Source organism: Rhipicephalus sanguineus, chromosome 3 (assembly GCF_013339695.2).
Source record: "Rhipicephalus sanguineus isolate Rsan-2018 chromosome 3, BIME_Rsan_1.4, whole genome shotgun sequence".
Lineage (NCBI taxonomy): Eukaryota > Metazoa > Arthropoda > Arachnida > Ixodida > Ixodidae > Rhipicephalus > Rhipicephalus sanguineus.
Window position 1 is genome coordinate 139,204,175 of NC_051178.1, and position 17,209 is coordinate 139,221,383.

Below are 17,209 nucleotides of genomic sequence, written 5' to 3' on the forward strand. Positions count from 1 at the left end.
GCTTCGCATAACATCGATTGCCACGGTACAGGGGATCTGCCGAAATTTTTATATCTATTTCCCTCTATTTCTTTTCAGTGAAATTGAGACTATAGGATTTTGTGCTTCCCTTCAGTTTTACTTCACTGCGTGCTGGGGCCCATTACTTTGCTGCGTGTACAAGAGAGGTAAGCAACGGGTGCGAGAATTACGCTTTCTACTATATACCTGATGATGATTAGTGGGGTTTTGTGGCGCAAGGGCCATGGGTGGCCAAAGAGCGCCATGTCTTTAATGTCGGGATTATGTACCTCGGCACATGTGTTTCTGACATGTACGCATATCTGCTTGACATATCTGCTTGAGCTGTATGTGATATACAGATATCGACTTTTGAAAAGGTGAACATTTTTAATAAGAGCAAGTGTGCACCTACCAGACGAGTCGACCATTGCATATGGTGGTCAAATCTAGGTCAAGCAATCTTCCAGTGCACGGTCGAACGTTCTCTCTCTTTTGGTTATACGATCCACGCTATCTCCTCGAAATGAACTACACGCAGTAAGCGAGACAGCACATACACCGCGAAAGAGACAAAGATTAGGTTAGAATCGAGCTTTCAGGAAGCACACACACACACACACACACACACACACACACACACACACACACACACACACACACACACACACACACACACACACACACACACACACACACACACACACACACACACACACACACACACACACACACACACTATGATTATGAGGACATTGTAGTGGAGGACTCGGGAAATTTTGATCACATGGGGTTTTTTAACGTGCACCTAAGTCTAAGTACGCGGGCCTCTAGCATTTCGCCTCCGTCGAAATGCGGCCACAGCGGCCGGGGTACGATACCGCGACCATCGGGTCAGCAGTCGAGTACCATAGCCACTAGGCCTCATCGTGGCGGGCCACTTTCGGGAAGCAATGACTACGGAAGCAACGACAATCATCAGCGCACCAAGAACCCAGTCTAGCCACGTGAATGTTGTAAATATGTATCTTTGGCCTCACTGAAGCTTCTGTGCTTCCACTCAAGGAAACGAGTGTCACGACGCCGTCTGCGCAACGGTACGGCAGTCACACCTGCACTGATAACACAGTGTGTTGACAGTTCACTGGACCCAACCAAGGGTACTTGTGACAGTGCTAAACCGAGCAGCTGCAGCATACAGTCTGCTGTGCGCTGCTTCGCCTAGCTTCACCGCAAGAGGGAAGCAATGAATGCATTGCAACAAATTGTAATGTTATACGAATAAATTGAGGCTAACTCTTTTTGGACCCGATCTCGCGTAACTCTACAAAATGCTGGTGTAAGGAAATACGGCCGCTCAAGGGAGCGAAGCGGTTTTCGTGCTGTCTGTGACCTCAACGCGAAGTGAGCGGGCTGTTTGCGGATGTCTGTCCAGATAGCGCGCGCGTCAGCGCTAGCGACCACGCCCTTGTGATCAAAGTTCGCAGTATACTGCTCGAGCAACGCAGAACCCCCCCCCCCCCTTCCCTGGCTCCAATCGTGCTCCTTCGCCCGAAAGACGGGCGGGGCGTTTCCTGTCTACTTGGGGAGAAATCGACGGCAGGCATTGCAGGAGGGGTGATGTTATCGCATGCGACCTCCGTGCGATGGAGATGGCCGGCTCGTGTCATCTCTGCTTCAGCCGCATTCGTCGCCAGCTCTCGTGCGCTTTTACTCGCGCGTAGAATATACGATGCGCGGGGCGTCGTTATTGATTCGGACTTCATACGGAAAATGACGGCGACGGCAACAGCAAAAAAATCCGGCAGATCCCACGCACTGTGGGAATCGATGTAATGCGAGGCAGCCAGCAAAGAGCTGCATACATTGCCTTGTTTGTCTTTTAGCCAAATGAAATCATTCATTCCATGGCATCTAGTCCACTATATATCGCATGTTTGCCATGCACGCATGCATGCACAATCTAGTATACACCATGCCAATGAAACGCATATTCTGGTATTTACAATGCATGACCTGTCGTTTATGTTCATCACGCACTCGTGTCATGCCATACCAATTTTGGTATATATCCAGTTAACAAAACGGCCGAAAGCGCTCCATGACAGTGGCATGTAAATCATACCGTACATGACATGCGTAGCATGATTCTCATGTTAAGGCCTCTCATTTATGTTCGTCATACAGTCACATCGCGCAATACTAATTTTGGTGCATATCAAACGAGCGAAATGGCCGCGAGTGCACCATAAGCGTGGCATGTAAATCGTGACATACATGGCATGCATGTCATGGTTTTCATGTTACCGCCTGTTATTCATGTTCTTCATACAGTCACATCGCGCAATACCAATATTGGTGGATATCAATCTAGTGAAACGGCCGCTAGCGCACCATGAGCGTGGCATGTAAATCAGGTCGTACATGACTTGCATGTTATGATTTTCATGGCACCACCTCTCACTTACGTTCGTCATACAGCCGTGTCGCGCAATACCAGTTTTGATGTATATCATGCAAGCGAAACGGCCGCGAATGCACCATGAGCGTGGCATGTAAACCATGACATACATGTCATGGATGACATGGTTTTCATGCTACCACCTGTTATTCATGTTCTTCATACAGTCACATCGCACAATACCAATTTTGGTGTATATCAATCTAGCGAAACGGCCGCGAGTGAGCCATGAGCGTGGCATGTAAGTCATGTCGTACATGACATGCATATCATGATTTTCATGTTACCACGTGTCAGTTATGTTCATCATACAGAAATGTCTTGGCATACCAGTTTTCGTATATCCTTCATTTAAACGGCCGCGAGCGCCCCGAGATCATGTCATGTAAATCATGCTGCACATGACATGCGTGTCATGATTTGCATGTTAGGACCTGTCATTATGTTCGTCATGAACACTTGTCACGCCGTACCAATTTTGGTATATATGAAATTAACGGAACGGCCGCAAGAGCCCAAAGCTGTCATTGGACAGCTTTTTTCCCGGCCACCTTTTTTCACCGTAAATGTTCTTGTTTTTGGTGAAAATAAAGTTCTTTGATTGATTGATTGATTGATTGATTGATTGATTGATTGATTGATTGATTGATTGATTGATTGATTGATTGATTGAAAGGCCGTGGAATGTAAATCATGCTGTTCATGACATGCGTGTCATGATTTTCATGATATGACCTGTCATTTATATTCGTAATAAGGCCATGTTTTTACACACCAATTTTGGTATACACCCGATTAACGAAACGGCCAGTAGAGCACAAAGTCGTAGGCGGCTAGATAGATAGATAGATAGATAGATAGATAGATAGATAGATAGATAGATAGATAGATAGATAGATAGATAGATAGATAGATAGATAGATAGATAGATAGATAGATAGATAGATAGATAGATAGATAGATAGATAGATAGATAGATAGATACGCTCAAAGTCGCAGAAGTTCGCTAAGAAATGCTTCGCATTTAAAAAAAAAAGTTAGCGCAGCTTGCACGGGAGGCGCAATGCGAAAGAGACAGTGGAGCTGATCGGCACCTAGGTAGTCCTGGCTATTGCTGTGTCACTAAACTTTGAAAATTTTCTCTTTTTTGCGTCCTTTATTTATTTCTTTTACTCTCTTTTTTCTGTTTGTTGTGTGTATTTCTTCTCTCTGTTTATTTCTACTTCTTTCTCTCTCTCTCTCTCGCTCTATTTCTCTCTCTTTCTCGGTCTTTCTATTCTCTTTTTTCCCTCTCTCTCTCTCTCGACTGCGGACCCACAGGTCGCGGTATCGAATCCCGGCCGCGGTGGCCTCATTTTTGTTGGAGGCGAAAATGTTCGAGGCCCGTGTACTCAGATTCAGGTGCACGTTAAAGAACCCCAAGTGGTCGAAATTTCCGGAGCCCTCCACTACGGGGTCTCTCATAATCATATCATGGTTTCGGGACGCTAAACCCCAACAATTATTATTGTTATTTCTCTCTCTCTCTCTCTCTTTATTTATCGCTTCATCTTTCTCTCGCTTTCTATTTCTCTCTTTCTTTTATTCTCTCTATTACTCTCCTTCTTTCTCTTTCTGTCTTTCGTTCTCTTATTTCTCTCTTTCTATTTCTTTCTATGCTATGCTTTACTCTCTCCCCCCCCCTCCTCGCCCTCACATCTGTCCTCCTCAACCTCACTTCCTTTCCCCGCCCCCTTGCTATGCTCTGCTAGCCTGCCTGGACAGGCGAGTGGTTAAGGCGATCACCTTCGGATCGTGGGTACGTTGGTTCGAATCTCGCCTCGCGAAGAAACTGTTTCCCGATAGAATTTCTCTCTTTCTCTATCCTTAATTATCTTTCTCTCTGTATATATATATATTCGTTGTCTCGCCCATCAGAGTTGTTGCATCACGCGCCGGTGAAATCGGCGCATGTGTTCTGGGAGCGAAGCAGAAGACGAAGACGACAACGACGATGAAGAAGAAAACGAAGAGAGCGCGTGCCGGTTCATGAAGATGATCATTTATGTTCGCAGATCGCGGAATAACGGCACCCTTAACCCTTTCAGACGCCACCTATGAAGAACTGTCTGTAATTGCGTCAAATCGATAGAATGTTATTTCAAGGCACTCGATATTATATTGCAACAAAAACAATGTCGTAATATGTTAAGTTATGCGTGTTAGAGTAATCATTCCTAATTTCTTTGTAATTAAATATCTATATATTTTGAAGCCATTCGTGCTCTACTTTTGCATAAATAGAATGAAATCTCGGGCTAGAAATAGTGCAAATTCGTTTTCGGTTATGTCCATCTTGAGCAAAGAAAAATTATACCTTTGACGTGGGTCACGAAAAGCGGCACGTCGAACGACTCGTCGAATACGGTCATGCCTTCAGCAAAGCGCTCATATGCAACAGTACGCGGCAAAATGAAGTTAAGTGAAGACAAATTTATTATCCAGGAGGTTCAATTCATCCAAAGCTCAATGTTTCCCGCTCTTTCTTAGCCCCTAGTGGACACAAATAGGGAAAACAAGTGGTGTACACAATTGTGTACATAGCGTCTCAAAGGGTTAAACAGCTCCGCTATCAAAAATCTGCCTTGGTGGCCTACGTAGATGAATCTTTACGATTAATAACAGGATCCTCCCATGAGGGACCCTCATTCACCAGATAGCCCTATACGGCCGCTTGCTGCTCGGCCTTTTGACGACCTAGGAAATTATTTTTCATTATCCTGTGCTGCCCTCTGCTGTTTTGGTAGGGCTTTGGTACGGGCCGGGAGAACCAGCATCGCCAGAACGAAAGCTTCCAAGATCAAGAGGCGCTTCAAGACTTTACCGCTGGCTACGTGAAAAGAATGGCGGATACTGGGTACCTCACATAAAGAACCAGAGAGCTTGTCTTTATTTATTTATTTATTTATTTATTTATTTATTTATTTATTTATTTATGAAAGGTGACCGCTGTCACTACAGAGCGAAGGAAATTCGAAAAAGAAAGAAAGCAATAATGTTTACAGGTATGGCAAGTTCTTATCTTAGCTCTGTGCTACAGAAAGGAAGATGTAAAATACGAATACATATAATTACAGGCAGCTAGTTGCAGCATGTTTTTAAGTACAGTCGAACCCGACTATCTCCAACTCGGGTAAATTCTTTATATCAACTATTTTCGCACGCGGCAATGCTTTAACGTCAATACACTTCAATACATTTATTGACGTGGACTGGGCGCGCAAATAAATGACATATGGGAAGCTGAAATCGGCATTATCTATCCATGTTAGTGGTCCTTACTGAAATGTCTAAGCAAACGTACACAACAATGCTGCAGTGGCGAGAACACGTGCACTGACACGTATAAGATCGCTCCCGTCTTTTTACCAGGATGCTGTAAAAGTATAAGTTAGTTTCGTTGTTTTCTCTTGCGAACGTGGAGCAATGCTTCGCAAACGAGCACCAGTGAGCTTGCTCCAAAACCGGCGGCCAGGATTATGAAGGGTAGCTTGAAGTCTTCCATCATTAGAACTCGCCAAGAGTCTTCGGTAGACAGGCTCTTCCGTGCCGGAAAATTATGGTAGCGGTAACGACTCTCGAATTCATCGAAGAGTCCTGCTTCAAAGATCCTCATGACACTGCAACAAACAAACAATGAAACAAAAAAGAAACGCACGAAAATGCAAACCGCGGTACATGATTATCGTTGTGATTCGTGTTACGCTGCATTATCTCATTCAAGTAACATCTTGTCAACTGGTCTCTTGAGAATATGAATATACTAGTGACAATGCAAAGAGCTTGAGAAGACGAGGACAACAGAAAAGAAGAAAACACTAGCGCTAACTATCAACGAGTGGTTATATTTGAAAGTTGAAACACATATGTATGGTACATCAACGACTCACTCTCAATCGTGGAAGTATGCCGCTGTATTATGCGGCGAAAGTCAAATTGTTCTCGTTAACAAATGGATTATGTCACAAGCTTTGCCGTTTTACTTAAGAAAGAGAAAGTCCTCACAGCGGCAGCTATGCGGCGTTCGTTATACTCACGCATTCTGAACCGCATTCTCGTAGGGGGATGCTCGAGGCAGCACGTAACTTATGGGCCTAAAGTCCAGCCAGAACTCGTTGGAGATCTCAACTTGGCCCCGGAATGCGTGCTCGTACCACTCCAGAACGTGCTTGCTCGCGAAGAGCACCGCCTCTCGCCTCCTCGTGCGCTCGGCGCAGGTGTCCAAGCTGTCAGCGATGAATGGCGACCATTCGCGCACAGCGGCTCTGAGCTTCGCAATATCGGCGTTCCTGGATTTCTGCGCAAATGAAACGGCGGGATCGTTGTAGGCCATATATGTGTCATGTGCGATCATCACCGACGTGATGTGAAAGGACTTGCATAATGTTATTTTGGATGATGATGATGATGATGATGATGATGATTGTGGTGATGATGATGCTTATATATCGTGGTTATTGGCGCAAGGATCAGTGACAGCCAAAGAGCGCCAAGATAGCAATTAGGGAATAATCAGTGATGGTGTGAAGGTACTGCATGATGTTAACTTCTAATAATGTCGAGAGATATTTCACAGCTTCAAGTTTAAAAGATATTAGAGCGCAGCTCTTAAGCGCCCGTTCCTGCATTATAGGGAGCGGCGTCGCCGTTGGTGTTGCAGGCGCCGGCGTAACCGATAGAGTGAACGAAGACGAGAGAGCGAACGTCACTCGCGTTCGCCCCTCGGCCGGAGCTCGCGTCAGGGCTGTCACGTGCACTGTGGCTGACTTCGCTTGTCCTAATGGGGCTGCTGCCGTTTGGATTGGTTCGCGACGCCTGCAATGCACATAGTGGCGTGCGCAGCACTAGAACGCGCTGTCGGCGTTTCGCTTTGTTCGTGACGCCTACAATGCACAGAGTGGTGTGCGTAGCACTCGAGCGCTGCAGGCGTTGCGCTTTGTTCGCGACGCCTTCAATGCACAGAGTGGTGTGCGTAGCACTCGAACGCTGGCAGTAACGAATGTTACATTGCTACAACTGCGGATAGCCAAAACTTTATACACAGTTGGTGTTGCCCCAACACGAAGCTGCGCTCAGAATTCGAATTAGGGAGCATCGTAATCGTCGGTGAATTTTTTTTTTCACATAAAATGCAACACAAACACGTCCCGAACGCTCCTGTATATCACTGAGACACGTTTTAGGGGGCATAAAAGAGGCGCTCTTTCGCTGCTCCCAGTCCTCTCTTTACAGATTTCCTTGAAGCTGGGAATCGTATAAAGTTTACCGCTATAAAGAAAGCATTAAGCTAACGTTAGAACACAAACGCATGCGTAAGTAAGTTGTTTAGCACGACTGACCCATTTTCTGCCCTTGTCCTGCTACACTTCCTCTTGAATTCTGTTTTCATTGAATTATGATTGCCTCAAAGCAGGAGCCAAAATAATTTCGCATGAATGTGAAATCCTGGATGCAACAAGCAGTTCGAATACGCATTATTTCGCGGCAATGACGAATCCCGTTAAATTCGTTAACGTATGGGAACCTAAAGTGATCTTAACTGCGATGTCGGCGTTTCCGAACGAGTTGCCCCAGACGCAAAGTTGCAGGCGGCCCGTCCGAAGCACCGTCATTAGTTTCTCCTTCGTGTCCGGAGCCTCTTCGAGGACGGGCATGTTGAGGAAGCTGATGTAGCCGCCCGTGAAGCAGTAGGACATCACGAAGAACGAGAAGTGAAGCGAGACTAGCAGTATGCGCATGCTTGGCTTCTGACTCTGCCTCGCTGACGACCCTGAAAGCATGGCATTGGATACAAGAGGCGGGGCATAACATCAGTGATGTAATAAGAGTCGCTTGTATAAGTATACGTGCATTCACCCCGCCAGATGGGTATTATTTGGACCAGGAAACAGCGGATGCTTTCCAAGCACCCTTATATGTGGCCCGCAGGTTAGATGCAGTCTGCCGAACTCTTTTATAGCGGCCACGAGAACACTAAGCACTATGTGTTGAGTGACGTTATTCTCCTGATACTGTGCTAGCTGGTGTATACCATTAGGAAGAAATCCTGCGTAAATATAAGTGTGCTGATTTGTAATCAAATTGTATACGGCAGGGAACACTGGCGTAGGGGTGGTGGGTGTTCACCCCCCCCCCCCCGTATATACATATACACGCAAACATTCAAACGCATGCACGAACATACATAAAGCATGATTGAACCCCCCCCCCCCTCCCACCCCCGAAAAATTTCTGGCTACGCCCCTGGCAGCGAACAATACCTGCAGTTGCTCGGATTGTGACATAGTGCATTTCATGCTCGGAGGCTGACACGAAAGACGCTGGTTCAATCCCGCCCGTCGCGGTCGCATTTTGAAGGAGGCGAAATGCTAGAGGCCCGCGTACTTAGAAAAGTACGCGGGCCTCTATCATTTCGGAAAAGTACGCGGGCCTCTAAATTTCCGTAGCCCTCCACTGCGGCATGCCTCATAACCACATCGACGTTTTGGCACACCCAAGAAATTATTATTAGCATGCATTTCATGGTCGCTGCTTAGCTACACAACATTAGCGTAGCCAGAAATATTTTTCGTGGACGAGGGAGGAGGAGGGGGGGGGGTGACCCTCTCACGACAACAGATGAACCATGAAAACCCATGATTATGAGCTTAGGTCTAGCCATTAGTAAAGATGAAGATAATGCTGATTGTAAAAAGCGGTTGTTTATGTGTCTCTTTCAACTTCCATTCACAAGTAAAGCGAACTTCCCCAAAACTATATCTCAAAATTTGTGCGGTACTTCTCGTTATGGTCAATGACATCAACAGCTTATGCGGAATGCCAAGAAACTAATGGTAATTCATTGTTTTCTCTGTGCTAATTAAAAACATGATAAATTGCCTAATGGTCATTGAAAGAACGCAAGTCAGCTACTACATTATGAAAGACAAAATGCTTTAACTGCAGGAGTGCTCGAGTTATGTTCGCCCAACTCGCGAAGCGGAAGCAAGCTTTCTGCTGCTATCAAGTTGCTAATAAATGTAGGTTTACGATTTACCTGTGTCTTGGATCAGGAGCACAGTGCCATTGAAAGGAGTGGCGGACAGCGACCATTCCTTCAGGTCCGTCATAACCCGAAGCAAAAGAAAAAGTACCGCAAAGGAAACTCCAAACATGCACCACACCTGCCAGAAACATTATAAATCACCATCATGTAAATTCCATTGATATCCAGAACGTTCCTTTCTCTCCGAGTCTTTCAGTACGGCACCACTAAAGTGATCACGTTAAGGTCCACTAGCCGTGTGAGGCTTCTCCTGCTAGGTAATGATCACCGAGGTCACGTGATTTTCAATTTGTCAAAGTGTAACCGGGGACAAAAGTTCCCATATTTGTAGTTGCGGTATAAGCTGATGAAAGCGGAGCTGCGTCTTCTCGTGGTCTTTTCGTTTATGCAAGAAACAGGTGACGTAATACTATCTATGAGTTTTCACGGAAGTTTGTAGACACTACCTTCTTCAGGTTTCACATTGATTTCGCCTAAATCCCATTTGTACAAGATCTCGAGCCACTGCACACAAATTATTTAGTAAATACGCGATCTGCTAGTACACAAGAATGCGCGATTGCGTTTCAAGGCAGTTTTTACCGGAATAGAAAAAATCTTGAGGACCGTGAAACTGCCTGTTAGGACTGCTGGCGACGGGAATAGGTAGGCGATGTTGTAGTATTTCATAGGGAATGAGAACTGCGTGCTGAAAGCACGGAGTTCGTTCATGGTGACTTGGTGAAGCATGATATCCGATTCCTGAAAACCACGGGAAAGAGGAAAAAAAGTTATCTGTTAATGGAAGCCGCCTGCAGGGCTTTCGCGCTAAAAATTAAGGCAATTAAATGAGGCGCGATAACAATAATGTTTATCTGAGGTTCTATAACTGGAGTTCTTTGCGATCTATAACTTTCGCTCAGCAAAACGCTGCCGTTAACGCCCCATCCTCCTTGTAACGCCCTACTGCGTCAGCCCGGATGGTGCAGTGAACGAATACTCACACCACGCGTGAGGAGTCCAGTCAGTGTCCCAGCCTTTGGGAACTTGTCGTCAGGAGCGAAGGGTAACGGAGAGGCGACTGGTTCGAGACGCCTGAAACACAACGTGATCAACACTCGGAACGCGGCAAGGATCTATGAAATAGACCCCAATGCCGCTACCTCAACGTTCACCATGTTATCAACGCTGCATGCGCACATACTCGCTGCGAGAGCCCGACACGAGGCGCATAAAAATTTTCTGGCATTCCCCTCCACACCCCCCCCCCCCAAAAAAAAAAGAAGAGAAAAAGAAATCAAAACAAAAACTCCTTTTTTTTACAAGATCAATAAGGGGCACTGGTGAGTCAAGCTGTTGTAGCAAGTTACGATTCTGCAATAGATTAACTGCTACTTTATTGGAAGAGGATAAACCGGAACATCGAGCAAATATACAAGACGATCAATGGCATCGACGTAGTGGAGCACCAGCAGCACCAAACGGGCTTGACGTCAGGAATGTAGAGATGGCCTACTATGGTCGAGTTAACTGATTGTCCTTAACTAACAGGTCATCGCGTTAAGAAGAAACGCACACAACCTGGCTAGCTTACATAACGTTTCGTGCGCCTGCGCCACAGCAGACCGATTGCAGTATAGGATCGTCTTAAATCCGCGGAAGTCCCACTGTTTTATAATGAAGGCGCTGCAGTGACGTATTCAAGGGATCCGAGTTTTTGGACAACTGTGTCATCCAATGGTAAAAAGGCTCCCTGGTTGCTAGTTTACTTACGTAACGTTGAGGTATCTGCGCATCATCAACAATACTTCTTCGTCAGGAGGAAAGGTGCAGTTCTAATGAAATAAGAGAGAGTAAAGCAGCCTGTTATCGTTCTTTTAAAGGAAGGATGGGCGTGATTACATATATATTACGGGGTGTGAGTTTCCGTGTATCTCACACAGGCAATGCTGCTGTTTTCTTGTGAAGACGGCAATGCACGTAGTATGTATATCTGTAAAGGTGGCAATATAGGCCACATACTTCTTTCATATACGGGCGCCTTCGCGAGACAACGTTATAACATTACTTTCTAGAACATCACACGCAATTAATCTTATATTACGTGCGATACTGCACATGTTCTCTGCACATGTCTTAAACGTGCTTAGATCGCCACATGGGGTATTGCCTTCTCCACATGTTCGGTATCGTCTCCTTCTTTTTGTTAATACATTCACGTGTTTCAGGGGAGGCAAACGTGCAACACACTTATGGTAAACATACAAGGATCAACTGAACATTACCTAAGAAAGCATTACATCGATATTCATGCCTGGATGAACAAAATATTGTCTATCGCGAATTAGTGTCATTGCGAGCTCTCTGAACTTGCTATTTACGTTGTAGGCTTCGAGCAGGTAAATAAAGAGGCCGTGCTACAAGGTGCATATCTACTAATGAAAGTTCAGAGCTAATCGCGACAAATGAAGGCATAACAAAATGTAAACAGTGGTAAGTCCTCAGACTTTTAACACTGAAAACTAGCAACATGGCACTCCGGAATTTTTTCTCGAAAAATTGAAGCCACCACATATTTTGCTGTCTCCACGTAAAGTTACTACAAGGATTTCGCATAATTCTTTGAAAAACACCCTGCTAGAAGCGCAGTAACGGTCACACAACACATCTCTGATGACCGTGTGGATTCAAAGCACTAAAATAAACGCACCACTATTTCTTCGGTCGCCACCAGAACATCGCAAACAAGCGTTAGCACGTTGGAGCGTTGCTCCTTCGCTGGTGGGGCCAGCATCGGCGTGTTGGCCAGAGGTGGTTTGGGCCAGCGAGCTATGACAACTTTTCCGGAACAGTTGTTACGCTTCGCGTTGCTCGGGCCTATAGTAACACGTAACCCTGAAAAACAGAAATCTTGCAAAGACTTAATTTCTAGAAAGCAAGGAGCTTAAGCCACGAGAAAAACCGAGCTTTTGTTGGTATAAGAGCGAGCCTACACGAAGTACAGTGAGTAAATTTCGGTGTATGTAGGAAAATATATTTTAGGCATTTCTTCAGATTTTCTGGATGACAGAAAGGTATTGAAGCCTTATGTAGGCTTGCTTCTGATATAATTTTCCTGGTACTTCACACTATTTACCCAGTACTTTCTACAAGATAACTACAACTATTGAATGACAGGAACATTCGCTAGGACCGAGTATTAGGCATTTCGTGTCGAGTATGTCTAAAGGCATGAGGAAATATCTCTTGATGGTGGCAGTTTTATTTTCGGACAGGCACTAAGAATTTCTACGTCACAGATAACATTTGTAGACATAGCCCTGTTTTTAATGGGAGTTATCTGTTACCATGTGCTAAATAATTAGGAACCATTGTATGGCATACACGTTTGCCAGGACTTTGCTGCAGCATCTGCATGTACAGGGCCGAATGACGGTCTTCTTCAAACGCTTCAGAGCACTCTGTTGCTGCGGCCTAAATACGCCTGGTTGAAATCGAGCACTCTGAATGCAATTGACCGGTTTATTCAGAACGGCATGCTCCCTCTCTGAGCGTTCTGAAGTGTACGAAACATATGAGCTGGGACCGGGAGTGAGACCCGCCAGAATTTCAAACATGTGGTCACTCCGATTGCGCTGAGAGAATACGAACGTTCTGTCGGGGCAGTGATTATACAGCTTCTAACCTCGAGATGGGTTCCGCATCACTGCCAACCGAGTTACAAATCGAGCGAGGCAAGAAACAGTCGAATATGTACCATTAGTAACAATTAAGGTGAATCGGAAATGTGAAATACTCTAAGCATAAATTCAATATTTCGCAGAAGCTTCCTGAGCCAACGTACAAAAAGCAATCAGTGAATAGGTAGATTTTAGATTTTACCTGTTCTTCTTTGGTCAGTAGGTAAAACGAACATGGCCTCTGCTCCAACACTAATTTCCCGAACTTGGAACCCTGACCTGGCACAATCCAGTGCGAGTAAACCATGTGGGTCCACACAGACTCCATCTAGGAGTGGAAAAAAACGACAAAGCATCGCATCCGTTCAGAAGGTGGATAGATGGCACGTAATGGGCTAACGGCGATTTATGAGTCACTTCACCAAGGGGAATGTTTGCCTGCACATATCTTATGTCCTCATCTCGAACTGCACTGTGAAATCTGGCACGCTACATTATTTGACATCTTTCATTCCTGTATATTTACTTATCTTGGAGGGAAAGAGAGAGGCGAGGTAAGCGGCGCTGCACTTGCACTGAATGTAAAGTGCACTAGAGCGGACAGTCGACCAAAGCGCATTGGACAGCAATTGTCAAAGCGCATTGCACAGCAATTGCATGTCTGCCATAAGTATCGCCTTCTATCCGTTGCTGTGCCTGCTGCTCCGCAGGCAGAGCAACCACAGCGGAGAGCAACCACAACGGAGAACAACCAACGGACAGCAGGCAGACAAAACACAACAGGCAACAGGCAGCAGGCTCCCATGCTTGTATACCTGCTGTTTACAAAGTCGCGGGTTCGATTCCCGACCTGGCCATGGCAACGGCATTTCGATAGATGCGAGTTGCAAGTACGCCTGCCAACTTATAATGAGACGGACGTTAACGAACATTTTACTTTTCTTTCTAACTGCCAAGCCCTGTTTTAAAGAGGATGAGTGGCTGCAAACAAAGAACGGAGTATTGAATAAAGAAGCTTGGAATTCAAAGCCTACTTACCAGTGGGACAACACGTGCCAGGTAATTTTCTTGCGAGAGAAGGCACACCACGTGGAACTTCGTATTTGTGGAAAACCCGACGACTATACGATCCAGGAATGCCAGCATGGATGCCCTCGAATGGACTCTGACTACGGCGACGCTAATTAAAGATGAGTGCAACTTTGAACTAAGCATTGCTACAGCATCATCTGGAAAATAAAGCGAAATTTTATCGTTCTCTTGCAGAGTGCAGCAGTTAATCCCTACACAGTCGAATTCAAGCTGCCTTATTTTTAATACACACATCTTAAAATGTCCATTGCCAAATTAGGATGCCCGAAGCGAAACCGCTTCACACTTCGTGCATGCATGCATTCTGTAATAATCACACATCATCATTAAATTTAGAGGCATTCCCGAAGCTTTTCGCTGCATTTTTTTTTCCTTTTTTTTTAGAGCAGGCATATACTTGAACGCAACAGAGAAACTGAACAAGTTTGCGAAAGGTTCCGCGCTTACCGAACTCTGAGTCAAACAAAATTTCCACGTGAGTAGCATTGAAGACATGAACCACAGCTTCAGCAATAAGGTCTCTTGCATCGTTGGTCACTGCAAGGAAAATAATTCATTTTGTACGATCACTGTCTCAAGACTGAAATTTGCGTAATGACTGAAATAAGAAACCGGACTACAAATGTGGACAAGCTACATTAAACTATCGAAAAGGAAACCTTCAAAGAAAGAAAACGTTGAGTGTTCTGGCTAAGATCGTGGACTTGGATAGAAAGACAAAAAGAACATGTCAGTGGCTAATACACTGCGTCTTACTGAAAATGAGCTTACCGGCGAAACCATCGTGTTCTTTGCCGCTAACAGGGGGTGCGCTGAATAAAAGAAGTACAATCGACAACTCTGCGGTAAGCGTTGGGACAGACCACCTACTACCAAGAGAAGTTGCGTACCGCTCAGACATCTTCTACATATGACGAAACGCCACCTTATTTAGGAAGAAGTACCAATCGAATACGCGAAGGTGTCCCGGGTATCAATTCCAACAAAAATATAATTAAGAAAGGCATAGAACACAAGCTCAGCTTACTAGCTTTTTAAGCAAGGAATGCGTTCGCATATCAGCGCGTCTTTAAGTGTTTACGATTCAAACGTTCCAAAGACGATTCAATCATTCCAATGTGCGTCTATTGCACTTAAAATTTTCTTTATATTTACATTTTTAGGGGGTGGAGGAGAAGACCTCAGTATCTCTCTGTGTAAGGATTACATGCTCATCATGATTTCTGTCCGTTAAAAGCCCCAGCGTGAATAGCATTCAAATTGTTCGCCACATTTCTTCATCAATAAAATGTTTCGTATAGCACGCGACTGTTAGGAAGAAGTTTGTATCGCACGATCGGTCATGGACTGGATCCTGTACCGTATTGAGTCAAGGAACTGAAACGCCTGTATGCGCAAGCATTATTACAAGCATGTTGCAAAAGAAAAGCTTCTAAAGCATGTTTTACAGCTGAGGCTTTATCGTAGTCTTGTTGGAAAAAAAGAAAGAATGGAACGCTGGCTAATGCGCTCAAGTTCTATGCAAAGGCTTTTACCGGAGAAACCATCGTGTCCTTTTCCGAGAACAGCTGGTATGCACAACGATAGGACTATAAGCGGCACATTTGCGGTAAGCATCACGACAGATCTTTCGCCGTCAGAATTTGTGTTCCTCTCATAGTTCGTCCACGTATGCCGCAAATCCACCCGAACAAAGGAAACTAAGAACTCGTTTGTGTAACGTTGTCATAGATACCACAGCCGATAACGAAACTAAAAAAAAAACATCAAGTTATCATTATAGTGTTCAAAGCGAGGCGTACTTTCAAAGCATTTAGAGATGTTTGCAATCCATTTATTCTTGAATTATCTCTCTCTCTCTTTCTTCCTCTCTCTCCCTCTATTTCTTTGAAGTGTAAACGCGACTATAGGATTTTGGTGCTCCCCTTGAATTTTGCTTTGCTACGCGTGCCCATCACCTTGCTGTGCCAGTGTACCGTAAAGGTATACGCAGCGGGTACGAGAAAGACACAGCCGTCATTTTTATGAAAGGGAACACGCGAGCGCGTGGCAGATAGCCTTGGGCCGCCCATGCATGTGGCGCAGCGCAGTGGCGAGATATGAAAATAAAAGGAGAGGGTGGTGTCATTCCCGACTACTGCCTACACACCCGTCACGAACGTGCCTTTATTTTACGCTTTCTTCTCGATATCTATGTTCTGTTGGGGCATTTCAGCGAATAATGATTGCTTTCGATAAGGATTGTTGCTATCACAGCTTCGGAAGCATTTAGGAGAAACGAAAAGCAAATCAAATTTTGGCACAGATCAGACTTGAACAACAAAATAAAGCGATAAAAAAGAAGGAAAACTGCAAGAAAGGGTGCAGGCAACCTACGGAACGGCACCGCACTCTCCTATCAGTTTTCAGATTTCGCCACAACGCCGCGCCACATCTGCGGTACGAGGCTATTCGCCACGCACTCGCGTATTCCTTTTCATAAAAATGACGGCTGTACCTCGGTATATGCGTTTATGGCACGCGCGGTATCATATAGCGATATCGACGTTTGAAAATGTGAACATTTTAGGAGTAAATAAGTTGACCTACAAGACTTCTCCGAGTCGATCAATGCGTAGAGTGGTTAAATCTAGGTCACAAGATCTTACAGTGCACGCTCGATCGTTTTCTCTCTTTTGATTGTACGATCCACGCTTTATCCTCAAATTGAACTATACGAAATACGTGAGACATGACATATACACCTCGAAAGAGAGAGAGAGAAGAAAAAGATTAGGATTTTTTTTTCCTTTTTTTTCTTTCGGACCGGAGTGACGAGCCAGTGGCACGGAAGCTCTTACGGTATACAAAAGAGGCAGTGGGCAATGAAAAACTGTGCAGAGGTTTCGTTTTCCTCCATGTGAAAGCTCGCTA

The 17,209-nt window shown here is 45.0% G+C and overlaps 2 protein-coding genes and 1 long non-coding RNA gene across 4 annotated transcripts in view; 1 reads left to right on the forward strand and 2 right to left on the reverse strand.

Moving 5' to 3' along the window:
• LOC119387276 (uncharacterized) overlaps positions 1-17,209 on the forward strand; it is a 425,881-nt gene that overhangs the window by 379,280 nt on the left and 29,392 nt on the right. The gene's annotated exons all lie outside the window — the stretch shown is intronic.
• LOC119385110 (uncharacterized) lies at positions 5,469-8,277 on the reverse strand. The gene is made up of 3 exons (XM_037652646.2): positions 8,041-8,277; positions 6,538-6,797; positions 5,469-6,120 (listed from the first exon to the last, which is right to left on the reverse strand). Exons 1-3 carry the CDS (start codon positions 8,236-8,238, stop codon positions 5,892-5,894), a joined length of 687 nt encoding a protein of 228 aa, XP_037508574.1. The 5' UTR covers positions 8,239-8,277; the 3' UTR covers positions 5,469-5,891.
• On the reverse strand, positions 10,154-11,361 carry LOC119385111 (uncharacterized). The gene is made up of 3 exons (XR_007415408.1): positions 11,298-11,361; positions 10,529-10,619; positions 10,154-10,286 (listed from the first exon to the last, which is right to left on the reverse strand). It is a non-coding gene; the product is annotated as an uncharacterized LOC119385111 (long non-coding RNA).